This window comes from Enoplosus armatus, chromosome 9, assembly GCF_043641665.1.
Source record: "Enoplosus armatus isolate fEnoArm2 chromosome 9, fEnoArm2.hap1, whole genome shotgun sequence".
In the NCBI taxonomy this organism is placed as follows: domain Eukaryota; kingdom Metazoa; phylum Chordata; class Actinopteri; order Centrarchiformes; family Enoplosidae; genus Enoplosus; species Enoplosus armatus.
Genome location: NC_092188.1, coordinates 9,761,686 through 9,774,225, shown reverse-complemented (window position 1 = coordinate 9,774,225; position 12,540 = coordinate 9,761,686). Strand labels below are relative to the sequence as shown.

Genomic DNA, 12,540 nt, shown 5'->3' with positions numbered 1-12,540 from the left:
ATTGAATGAGAGCCGACCGTCTTTGTGAGTTCATGGAGAGATATGAAGTATGTAGTACTCACAGTGTATAGTAGACATACACACAATTTACAAAAGTGGCATCTGCCATAAAGTGAAAGGTATTACTGTGACTGACAAATACCAAGTTATTGAGAGGGAGTTGAAGTGGATACTAAACTAATTATCATCTTTACTGTAGAGATGATCTGTGACTGATCTGAAGCCCCTTTTATACAGACTGTTCAAGGCGGGAAAGTTGATTCTTGAGATTCATGCATAACAAGGCACATGTAAAAACCAAGTCCATATTATGTCAGTTAGACCTTCATTGAATAATTTTACAAAGTTTGGAAATGGTACTAATCATGATAAGTAGAAATTCCCACTTGATAATTTTATTGTCAACTGGATTACCTTAATTCATATATTTTTGTGACACAATATGCATTAACACAACAAAGGATATTTAGAGCTAAAGTTCTCTTCTTTTTTATTTTGTTGTAGATGTTTTAGTTTTTATTCAACATCTTCACATCATGTTGTAATGAATTAAATTTCAGTTCTCCTGCATAGTCTTGTTGATCCAGTCCATGTAGTTAGTGACTCTGGTATAGACTCCATATGTTCCCTGCTTTCCGCAGTCAACCCCCCAGCTGACAATCCCAGCAGCCCAGAATCGTCCGTCCTCATTCAGGGTGAAGGGGCTTCCACTGTCACCTTGGCAGGAGTCCTTCCCACCTTCAGGGACTCCAGCGCAAAACATGTTATTTGTCAGACTTGGTACATAGGCCCTTTTCCTCTTCAACAAAGTGATTGAATTACTGCATGTCTGCTGCTCCACCAAAGGGAGCTGCACGTACTTAAGTGTGTTTGTTAAAATCCGTCGTCTATCTTTTTCTGTTATGCCAAAGCCTGACACCAGTCTGAAAAACAATGTAGAAGAGACAGTTATGGTGAACTCAATAGAAAAAAACTAGTCAGTCTCCTGTCAAGAAGATTCACATGTTGGCAAAATGAGAAAAAAGCAAAAAGAAGATTTAAATGCAAGATTAAATGACATATAGAAAATGAATAAAATAAAATGAAATGGTTTATATAGCATTATGAAAGCTGTTGGTTGTTTATTTACCCCATCATGCCAGTGACGTATGTGGCTCCCTCTGCTGGCAAACATATTGGCATTATGGATGACTTGAATGTGATCGTGTCTTGCAGTTTGATCAAGGCAATGTCATTGTTGTAGTCTAAACTGTTGGGGTTGTTGTATTCAGGGTGAATGTGGACTGAGGCAGCATACACAGGAGATTCCATCAGGGTTTTAACATCAGTAAGTCCCATGTAAACCTGCAAATCAAAAGCATAGAAGGAAATACATGTAAATTCAAAAACATGGAGGCAATGGGCATGCAGATAACACCTATAGTAGCCCACTTACCCGTACAGTCTCGTGTGATACTGGGTTTCCACTATGTGTTAGGACATGAGCTGCAGTCATAACCCAGCGGTCTGCAATCACCATGCCTCCTCCTCTTTGTCCATCTATACTCAGTAGCACTTGCCAGGGGATGGTATTGTTTGGAGCTTCACTGCCTCCAATGATCCTTTGATAGCCAGAGATGTATTCTTTGGGCTTGCCACAGACTGGATAAGATACAGACATATAACGTTTCACACAGACTTCATGTTCCAATTACAGAACAAATTCTAGACAAAGATCTAGATTAGGTTTTGCAGGGTTTTATTTTCTAATGAAAAGCAATACCTGGTAGACATGTTGGCCTGACAACTATATCGTTGTTGGATCTCCACTTTCTGTCTGCTTGACAGGTGAGACTAACTGAAGAGCAGCGAGAAGACAAAAGAAAAATATAGTTTGATGTTAATCTTTAGCTTAAGTGATGTAGAAGTGTACTCCGGGGTGTGTCAGTGCACCGTGATATCACCGATGGGTGTGGTTACAGAGCACACTTCTGACAACACCCATTAGTGATGCTTGGAGGAGAGTGAAACACTGTTTTTCAACTTGGTGTTAAGTAACTCTTTAGGGACCAGTAACTTTGCATGTTTTTCACTACAAATCATGTATGCATTACAACACAGCTAACAATGTTGCTAATACATTTAAAATGCATTTATGTAAATACTTATTAAATATATTTTTATCACATGTATTTCCAGGGTTCCATTCATTTCAAATCTGAAAGTTGTGTAAGTCTGCAAGACTTACTGCAAAATATACATTATTGGTAAGAGGCAATGCAGTGGATAAATCTGTCTGCAATTAAACTGCATTACCACACAATGATAGTAACACTGATGAAAATGTAAAATACAACTCAAACTGGAAATTTAATGGCTGGTAGGAACGGTAGGAAAAATCGAAAACTGTATTTGAATATCTCACCATTTATGCCCCCAAGGATAGAATAAAAAGGTTCGTTACAGTGATACTGAACAACAGAAAGGTACTGATTCTGAAAGCCAGACAGGAAGGTCACCCCTCCATTCAGTAAAGGTTTGGGTTCTCCACAATCAATTACTGTAGAAGAACAAAACAAGGACATATTAATATTTTGCCAGTGAGACACAGGAAATGATCAAGAAGACAAAATTTGTGGTTGAATCTCAATAAAGTTTCCATTATGTTTTACAATTTTCTGAGCTCAAAGGTAACATACTGTGACATTCTGGCAGAGGGAGGTGCCACTGTCCATTGCTTTGGCACATGGTAGAGAAACTCTCCACCTCCTGACCATCCTGTCAGAGAAAAGAGGGGAACTGTTAAAATATCAGCTCAATATTTGTTTTTGTATCGCACACAATGATAAATAAACAGGTTCCATCTGTTGATGTTAAGTATTAGACAATGTAAGTTTCATCTAACCATCATCAGCTTGTAGCCTTGGTCACAGCGCACAAAGATGTGGTCTCTGTAGAGATATTCGGTCAAGATAGGAGTGACCCTGCCCTTAGCTAGATTACCAGGAAATGGACACTTCACTCCTGGAAACACCATAGACAAGCAGACATGTAACATCAACTGCTTATCTATAGTTACCCAACTGTTAGTTGAAATCAGACAATGTGGTGGAAAATGTATTTCACAGAGTGCCAAAATGTTTTGACAATGACCCTCATAACCTGGAAGGGGTCATCAATAGCAGTTTAATTGCTAATTTCTACTCTCATTCCTCTCTCCCTCACTGTGTGTGCTGTAGTCCAGGCTCCAGCCGTTGCTCAGGCCCTCATCATCAGTGTGGTAGTCCAGCGTGACAGTGTTGGAGTTTATGACTATCAGACCTGGACTCTTTCCACCACACAGCTTCATGGGCTCTCTGTCCGGAATGGTTACCTTTTAAGAGAGTAGTAGTACACAGCTCATTTACTGCATAACATATTCTGTCTAGTGTTTATTTTAATTTATTTGTGTAAAAATATATAGTGTTTGGAAGCTGCTTGTCATTACCTGCAACCAGTGATGGAGACAGTTTGGGCCTAGCTGAGTGTCCACACTCTCGATGTGGAAGTTGTCAGTGAAGTTAAGAGAGACAGTGAAGCCAGATTCTACTGAAATAATGTACTGACAAGACACAGCATGAGGTGGGGGGTTGGGGTATCCTGGACTGAACAGGTGTCCCTCTGGCTCATCAAATATACCACCGCCACAGGATACTGTGCAATTGGAAAAGGAAGAAGTCATTCAGGTTTACCCCTAAATGAAGATTCAGTAGTCATCCATTCAACTCCATCAGCTAAAAAGTTTACATAGAGTTTGGTAATGGTTCAATGGACTGGTAACACAATACTACAATACTATTAACTTAAGTGTTAAAGAAATAGCATGAGATGAGAAGTGCGATATCAGTGTCATGTTACATTCTGTATCTGTTTGTCAAGTTTTGACCTAAAACCCCAAATTGACATGCGCCAACATAAGCCAATATTTTCTGGTCAAAATGTGGGTCATAACATGGTCAGTGGGTCAAATAACTATTTGTATGTGAAAAGGGTCCCCTCAGCTGTGTTTTAGCATCTTGTAACTCATTGTTTTGGTTCTACAGCCTGCAACTTTACTATTTTGGTTCACTCTCACCATTCTCATCAGTCTTGTTTCCAAGTTCCCCTCAACTCTGTGAAGCTTTACAACTGCTTTCAGCTCATGGTTTTGGTTTTACAGTTTGCAGATTTACTATTTTGGTTCACTCTTATTGTTCTCATAGCCATTTCCAGCTGCAGCACTATTTTTAGAGCAACAGCTCTGATAAACACACTGTACGCTACCTGCCCAGCACTAAATGCAGACAAAGTTAGCGACTAGCTGGTGACCACAGGGCAGCATTTAGCAGCTAAAGACTCAGATGTTTCCCTCAGGAGTTGTTGGAGACCAAAACAGCTGATACTCACACACACAGGTGCGCTGGTCTGAGCGGAGCTCGAAGCCGTGGTGACAGGAGCAGAGGTATGAGCCAAGGGTGTTGAGGCAGATCTGAGAGCAGAGTGGACCTGAGCCATCACCAGGTTCAGGCGCTGAACACTCATCTATGTCTGATAATGAGAGAGACATTAAGTTAGTGGGAGGTGGATCAGTAGTGGAAGAGTGAAGTGACAGAAAAGCTGACAGGAGATGGATAATAGCTACCTATTGCCTGGTACTGAGCAGAGAAGCCCACGTTCTGGCGGCGCTCTGGGTTGTTGTCATCTGTCTGGAAAATGAGGGTGAGTCTGTTGCCTGGAGACAGCATGGGATGGTTGCCTGGGTGATTCCCATCAGCAGAATTCTCATGGCCACAAAACTTTCCCAGGACCTTTTCATCATAGAGAACCTGAAGGATCAAAGGATAAAATCTTCATCTTGATGAGGAAAATTGACAAGTGACAACCCAAAGTGTGTCTGAGCTCAGTTATGCACAACAGTAATTAGAAAGTTCTTCATTGTACAAATGCTGACAAGGATGTAATACACCATGCAGAATTTATCAGCAGCAGAATCTAAGAATAACAGAGAAACATGGAGAGGTTGTATGAAGTTACTAAAGAAAGTGTTCTAGATAAAGTTCAAGTAGTCAATATTCAGGCCTGATTCAGGTTGTCAAAACTGGCACTCGATTTATACTTAAGTTTAGAACTCAAACACTACAACACTGGTCTGTTGTTTGGGATATCATGTACTGAAATGTGGCTCTGACTGTAAGGGCGTCGTAATGGCACTCTGCAGAAGCTTCAATGTCCAGGTGTGTGAAGGTGATTCGGATCTGGTAGCCCTCCGGCACACTGAGATCCCACTGCTCCTGCAGGTTGGGAGGGTAAGGCTGGGGATACAGAGGGGACTGGACCGCCCCGTGCATTAGAGGCTCTGAGTCGGGCAGCTGCCAGCACTCACTCACTGACACATACAGAAACCTGGAATGGTGCATGAGCAGAGAGAGTTCGATCTGTTTATCAGTTTGTGGTCGCCAGAGCTGCTGGTCCAAAGTTGATGCAAACACAGAAAGAACAAACACGGTGACACAATCAACACAACTGTTGCAACCATATAACATTGTTGAGGCTTTATATATGGCATACTGAGAGATGGATCACTCAGTCAACCTATAAATACTGCTCATCTGTAGTATTAATTGTACAGATGATAACACACAACGATTTAAGAAGCAACTCCACATTGATACAAGGTATATGCAGTGAATTTTGGAATCAAGCTAGAAACAAAACAAAAACTTGAAAAACGATTTGAGTATGACATACAAATCGGTTTAAATTACATCTAAACATACCAGATGATATAAGAGGTCCGCCCCATCTCTGCATTGAAATTCTATCCGTGAGTGAACTGACCCGCTGTTGCAGGAGCAAATGTCTCACAATCAAGTGAAACATTACTGTCACAAAGTCTGTCGTTTCCAGAGTTTAGCAACTCGCTGCGTAAATGCCAGGAATATGCCTTGTTTGTCTTGGCTAAATCAAATGAACGCTTGACTTTGAAATTTAGAGAAACAGGGTCGATGCTGGAAATAATTCATCTAAAATAGAGAATTAGGAAGATCTTGTGAGCTAGACACCTCCAATGAAATGTAAACTCATCTTATTATTTTTTTTAGGTTACTATCTGTTGAAACTCTGTCAAACTCTAACTCAGAGTCCTAATTCTACCACTAGATGAGGCTATTAGACTTTTTTCAGCATCCTCAAACATGGAGGCAACTGCCTTTAACTTGAGACCAGGCAGACATGTTGGTGAAACATCTGAGTATCAAAACACTGGGTGAAGCAGCTGATTGAGGCAGTTGACTTTCGCTTGCCACACTGTGACATATTAATTGAACACATTGTACTATTTTCCAACAAAGCAACATCAAATAAGACCATGTCACTGAGGTTGATTACGGCCTAAAAATTGTAGTCCTGCCTCCTCATTATCATATGGTCAAAGAAAAACTTACATAAACATAAATATGACAGTAAATCGTGAAATAAATAAACACAGAATACCAAAAACCTAAGAGAAAATACAGAAGGTCAAAGAACAAGCTTTAACTGATCCTAATGTTTCAGTCCATTACTGACACCACGAAGTGGAAGTGGAGCGTTACTCCAGATGCTACAGCCTCACATGAGGAAGTGACATTGGAGCCATGTTTTTTTAAGAGAGCAACTAAGATTTGTTTGCAGATGAGGAAATAATCAACCATATCTCCTTGTAGTCAAAATGTCTGTCAAACCACTTCAATTCTCTTATTCCCATGTGCCGAGATCTTCGCTATGGTCACGTTATTCACAAAAATGTTTCCATCTAAAATGCTACAGGCTTCACACCATTATAGATTTGAATGTAGCAGAGTAGAGGCAAATGTTTAAATGATAAAATAATTAAATATTTCAGTGTATCGATGCCCTGAAAGAAAAATGTTAGTAGTTAATTAAAATACAAAAATACAGTTTATTATTTAGTTCGTCAAAACACACATTCTCTGCAGTTGATTTGCAAATTCCTTTAATACAAAAGTGAAGTATGACGTCATCATGTGATCTGACGTCAATATTATCAATGTTGGTACATTTGATTGCAAGATTATAGTCTTTATTTTCATTAACATGCTTTATTTTAGAGATCTGAATCAGTCCTGAAATGGATTACATTATTGTGGTTAGTAGCAAAGTATTTTCTCCCTCATCTTTCCTGTGTCTAAGATTTGTCTATTGTGTCGATTGTCTCCTTTATCCAGTCTACATAATTCTCCACCTTGGTGTAATAACCCTTGTACTGCTTGCTTTGACAGGGAGGTCCCCAGGACACAATGCCAGTCAGATAATAAGGCTCTCTGCCTTCAGCCAACATAGGCAAAACAAACGGACCTCCACTGTCTTTGTGGCAGCTGTCCTTTCCCGTTGCTCCAGCACAGAACATGTTGTTAGTGAAAAGCATGCGTTCGTTAGTTGGTGTGGAAGGTGTTTTCTCACACTCTGTAAGGGAGTAGACCCCAATATGAGCGTATTTTAACACAGCAGATGTGCGGTAACCCCTCACCCCGTCTGTTATCCCCCAGCCTGACACTGTGCCTTGCTCATTTTCCACCAAGCCGCGATTTACCTCCGGCAGACAAATGGGAAGGAGATTTGGGCCAAAATTCACCCTGGAAGATAATCTGATAAGAGCAATATCATTGTCAAAATTGGTGCGGTCTTCATGGTCCTTGACGTAGCCGGGATGAATTATGATCCTCTCACTCTCCATGTTAACGACATTAGACAGCCTATTGAATGTTGTTCTTCCATCTACCAGTCCACCATACAAGAGCAAAGAGGTTTCATCTACACCTTCCACAACATGAGCCGCTGTGACAGCCCATCGGTCATTGATCAGTGATGCTCCTCCTCTTTTTGGGGCTTTTATCAAGAGATGCCAAGGTATTTCTCCCAGGTTTGCATCCTTACCTCCCAAAATTCTGCCTGCACTTGCAGGGTGTTTTTCAGGCTTCCCACACACTGAAATACGCAAAGAGTCATCAATAGATTCGTATGATTCAAATAATGGGTAATATGAGAAAACAGAGAGATACATTTAGTCGTACCTTCGATGCATTTCGGCATCTCTGTCTTGCCGCCACCTGATTCCCATTCACCATTGGCGTTGCAAGTGTATGTGTCTGAAAGATTGAAGAAAGCATATTGGTGAAACAATGATCAATAAAACCAGAAAACGTTCATATTCTTAAAAGATAGTTTAGGAAAGAACACAGAAAAGGGATGTGTACAAGCTTCCTATAATCACCATCTCCTTCCAGTTTGTAATACTTTGAACTGCAGTTAAACTGGATCTGGTCTTTATACTGAGTGTGTGCTGAGCCCACCAACTGAAGGATGCCGTCTCGTGGGATACCAGGAAAACCACAATCCACAGCTACATGCGAGAATATAAACAATAAAAACACTGTGAAAAAAATCCCCCAAGAAATTCAAGACATCAAGACATTTTCAGAGATTGGTTACAGTCAGACTTACGTTCACAGATGTAATTGGGAGTCCACATGCCTGTACTGTGGCATGTCGTCACATACTCGGTCTCGGTGCCTTGCTACTTTGCAAAAGGACGACTTAATTAGCTTAATAGTGGTTCAAATATATCAAATGTAAAGCTATTAAAGGTTCTGGTTCTCTGTACACTCACAGTATTCACAACATAGCCAAGATCACAAGTTACTGTCACTGTTTCACCCTGAGGATATTCTGGTCGCTGAGGAGTCGTGGTGGAGTGTGGGGTTACAGCTGCTGGACAAACCTGGTCTGCAATTAACATATGAAAAGAAAGAAAAGAACATTTTCCGACAAACAGCTTCATAACAAATATAATTTTCCCATTGTGTCACAGGTGAGGAGGCTGCAGTACCTCTGGTTTTGAAGTGGAGAGTGAAGCCTTTGTTAGTGCCAAAGCCATCAGAGGTGAAGCGGATTTGGACATGATTTGAGTAAGTGAAGAAGGGAGATGGGGGAGGCGTGCGGCCACAGAACGGCCCCAGAGTCCCAGAAGGAGTCTCAATCTGGAAACAAAACAACATAGGTAATGTACATTTCCTGACTTCCTCTCTGCTCTGTTCCCTCTGGTGAAACATGCAACTCACATCTGGGCTACAGTTTCCCTGAAGGACATGGGAGACACTGAAGTCAGCTGGAAGAAGGTTCTCCGGTCTGCTGAGACCAAAATTGAGCTTTTTTGGCCATCAGACTAGCTGTTTTCACTTTTGACATTAAAGCATCTTTTTCTGTCAGCATCAAAAGAACACATTAAATATACTTTGATGCATTGTTGTATGACAGTAAAACATGTCATTTTTCAAGTGAGGTGGATATTTTTATAGGCACTGTATGAAACGGAAAAAGATCCAAAATGTGTAACACAGACAGACTATTAAATGGCCAAAATAGGATTTGTAACAGTTGTGGTTTCAACACTTTTGTCTGAACTTCCTCATTTGTTTCCTGCTCTGTAAATGTATACATTTTAGAAAAACACACCTCCATGTGGTATTTACATATTCTGACTCAATACCTACCCTCACTGCATCTATGCATTGACCATCAGGGCTTTGCTCCACATCAAAATCTTCAGAGAAGTGGAGCTCCAGCTGCAGGTGGGCCTCCACAGACAGGGTGTGCTGACAGTTGGCATTCTCTGCATATGAAGCAGGCCAGGAGGGACTGGATATGTCACCTCTGTTCAGCCCTGACAGATCCTCAGTACAGCTCACTGTGTTGAAGATAAGAGTTAATTGTCATCACCTTCATCATCTGAATCAACATAATCAGAAGTATTACACAATCATCCTCCTTCTCATCTAATTCCCCTCTTTGCCCTCCTTTTTACCTCCCCCCCGTTTGCCTGCTTCTGCTTCCTCTATTTTCCTTTTTTCACTTCATGTTTCAGTTTTGTTCCTTCTTCCTCGATCTGTCTTCCTCTGTCTAATTTGGACTGTTAACTCCTCCTTCTGTACACTGTTTGCTGATCCTAATGATGGGATTATTTGTACCAGTGCAAGTGTGGTTGTCCGCGTCCAGGTGGTAACCATGGCGACAGGAGCAGTGGTACCCGCCGATGAAGTTGTGACAGAACTGGGTGCATCCGTTGTCTGGGTCGTCCTCACATTCGTCAAAGTCTGAGGGAGCAAATTAATTAAAGGTCAGATGTCAAAGAGCATGGCACACCAGCCAGTTTAAAGGACTCGTTGGGAAATATGCTGTTTGCTCTATTGGTGGGTTCAGGGTTTCCTGACCATCGCTGTACTTTTCATCTACCAGGTTATGGGATAGGTTAGTAGGAGATATTCCATCAGATATTCCTTATTTGAAACTTCTTTTGTGTCACTCTTTAAGTTATTACTGTTTTCACTAAAAGCTCTAGTATCTAGCTGTGTAATTTACGCTCTTGATCATTTTTTCTTTTTTGACATAATTTGTTGTTTTGGCAACATAATAAACTCCAGGTATTTGGAATGAAAAGGAAGAGTCGAAATATGTTTATTCGAGTTGGATGAGAAGATCACGGTCTTTACGGTAAACACGTACAAGGAGCCAGCAACTGGTTAGCTTAGCTTAGACTGGAAACGGAGGGTGTATTTCCCAAAATGTCAAACATGATGATTTCATTTAGTAGCTACATCACCACTGTCACATACTGTATCTAAGTTATTGTATGCCATACAGGATTTCACTTTATCTTTATGAAACTAATTTTCTGCTGTACAGCCAAGACTGTATTAACTGAGGCTGTTAGACAGGATTCAGATGAGACATCAGTCACTGCAGCCCTGTCAGCACCTTTGAATTGAAAGTGAAAGTCTCAATGCTAAACACTCTTTAGAAGCATGTGTTTTAGTTATTTATTCATTCAGCTTTAAAATGATCTCATGCTTTTATTTATCGATGTATTGTCTTCATGCCTCAAATTGAAAAAAAGACACAACTCACCATTATTTTTGCTTTTTTCATCTATGACATGAAAAACATGTCAAATTCTGATTCCAAGTCAGCTTTAACAACTATTAACTGCAACCATTGTGAATTGTTGTCTTAAAATATTACCTTTTTAACAATATGATTAGAGAAGTATTAACAATGATGAAATGCATGCATGTACAAACTGAACACTCCTGGGGAATGTGGAAAAATAACATGGGCACAAATACAATGAACTTTGGTACGTCTCACCTTGACCCGTATAAAAGCCTCTGAAGCCTGTGTGCCTCTTGGTGTTTGAGTAGTCAGAGTGAAACGAAAGAGAGAGGCAGCCGCCCGGGGAGGAGAGGAGGGAGGGATTTACAGTGGACTGGAGCTCCTCAAATTCCCTTTTGCCACACAGAACGGAAATTAGGTTTCCATTTGAATATACCTGGAAAAAGACAAAACCAGAAAATTAAGATGTAGAGGCTACAATAACAGTGCTGACATAAGTTAGTAACCTTCACTTCTTAAAGTTTATCTTGACCCCTGACCTTCACGGCATCGTTTTCACAGTCTTGGCTGTCCTCCAGGTCCAAGTGGATGAGCCTGATGGAGAGGGTGTGACCTTTGGGGGCACACCTGCTCCAGTTTAGACTGGCAAGGGGCGAGTATCCACTGGGATACCCCGGAGACTCCACCCATCCCAGCAGCATCGAGTAGGCCGAGTGGTCGAGCAGGAGAAGCAGAAGACTGAGGGTAAGTATGGAAGATAAGAAAATTCAAGGGAGGGGGTGATATGTTGTAAAGCAAGGACCACAAAGTTAAGAAAGTAAAGGTGATGTGCAAGTCCAGTCATACTAAAAAAGAGACAATGTCAACCAGAGACAATAATGCATAAATCACAAAAATTACTAAATCATAATGCTATTACCAAATCCTTCCATCCAAGAACACTACTGTAAATCATTATGGTGTGGTAGTGAAATCATCTGTTTTATCGTACTAAAATGCAAAAATCCAAACCCACCTTAATCGTAACATCATGATCCGATCAAATCTCTTCACAAATAAACTACCTCAATATCTCTCCTTCCCCTTTTCTTTAATAATCTACTTTCTATCTCTCGCTCTTCCTTGCTGCCCCCATCTCTCTCTCACTCATATTTTGCAAACGTAGGCATTTTATAAATCTATTTGTAGAATGTTTTTTGGCATGTTTGCAGTAACAAAGGAGTGACAGGAAGACAGACTAAACCAAAAACTTTTCAGATCGGCCATTACTACAAAATCTCTTTGCAGTTTTAGCTCGGCAACATCCCTGCGCCACTAGGACAAAGGTTCAGTGAAAACAATGGAGACGGAGTGAAAGGAAAGGGTGTAGAGGAGAGAGGAAATGTCTCATTGTGCTGCTTTGCTGTGTGCTATGTTAGAGTGCCAAAATCAGCCTTTGGTCCTGTAGCTATACGGAAACACACACACAGCTTACCTCGCAGTGAGATGGCTAGCACAGGAAGGAAATGAGGAGAGACAGAGGCAGAGAAAAAGACAGAGACAGAGAGACAAAGGGGAAAACAGCAGATAAGGGTCACTGGGGTTTTCCACTGTGTA

At 40.9% G+C, this 12,540-nt stretch overlaps 1 protein-coding gene across 1 annotated transcript; it reads right to left on the bottom strand.

Annotated features, from left to right (window-relative positions):
- Positions 1-556: 556 nt before the first annotated feature.
- Positions 557-11,693, bottom strand: LOC139290125 (ovochymase-like; the record flags this gene model as incomplete). Its single annotated transcript, XM_070911819.1, has 22 exons — positions 557-923; positions 1,130-1,344; positions 1,436-1,641; positions 1,763-1,837; positions 2,405-2,539; positions 2,679-2,757; positions 2,885-3,003; positions 3,205-3,352; positions 3,467-3,672; positions 4,405-4,545; positions 4,640-4,823; positions 5,187-5,400; positions 7,188-7,983; positions 8,070-8,144; positions 8,270-8,398; positions 8,500-8,572; positions 8,666-8,781; positions 8,885-9,035; positions 9,549-9,742; positions 10,023-10,148; positions 11,200-11,380; positions 11,484-11,693. Coding segments are annotated over 22 exons (4,140 nt in total), but the record flags the coding sequence as incomplete, so codon positions are not given.
- Between the last annotated feature and the right edge of the window lie 847 nt (positions 11,694-12,540).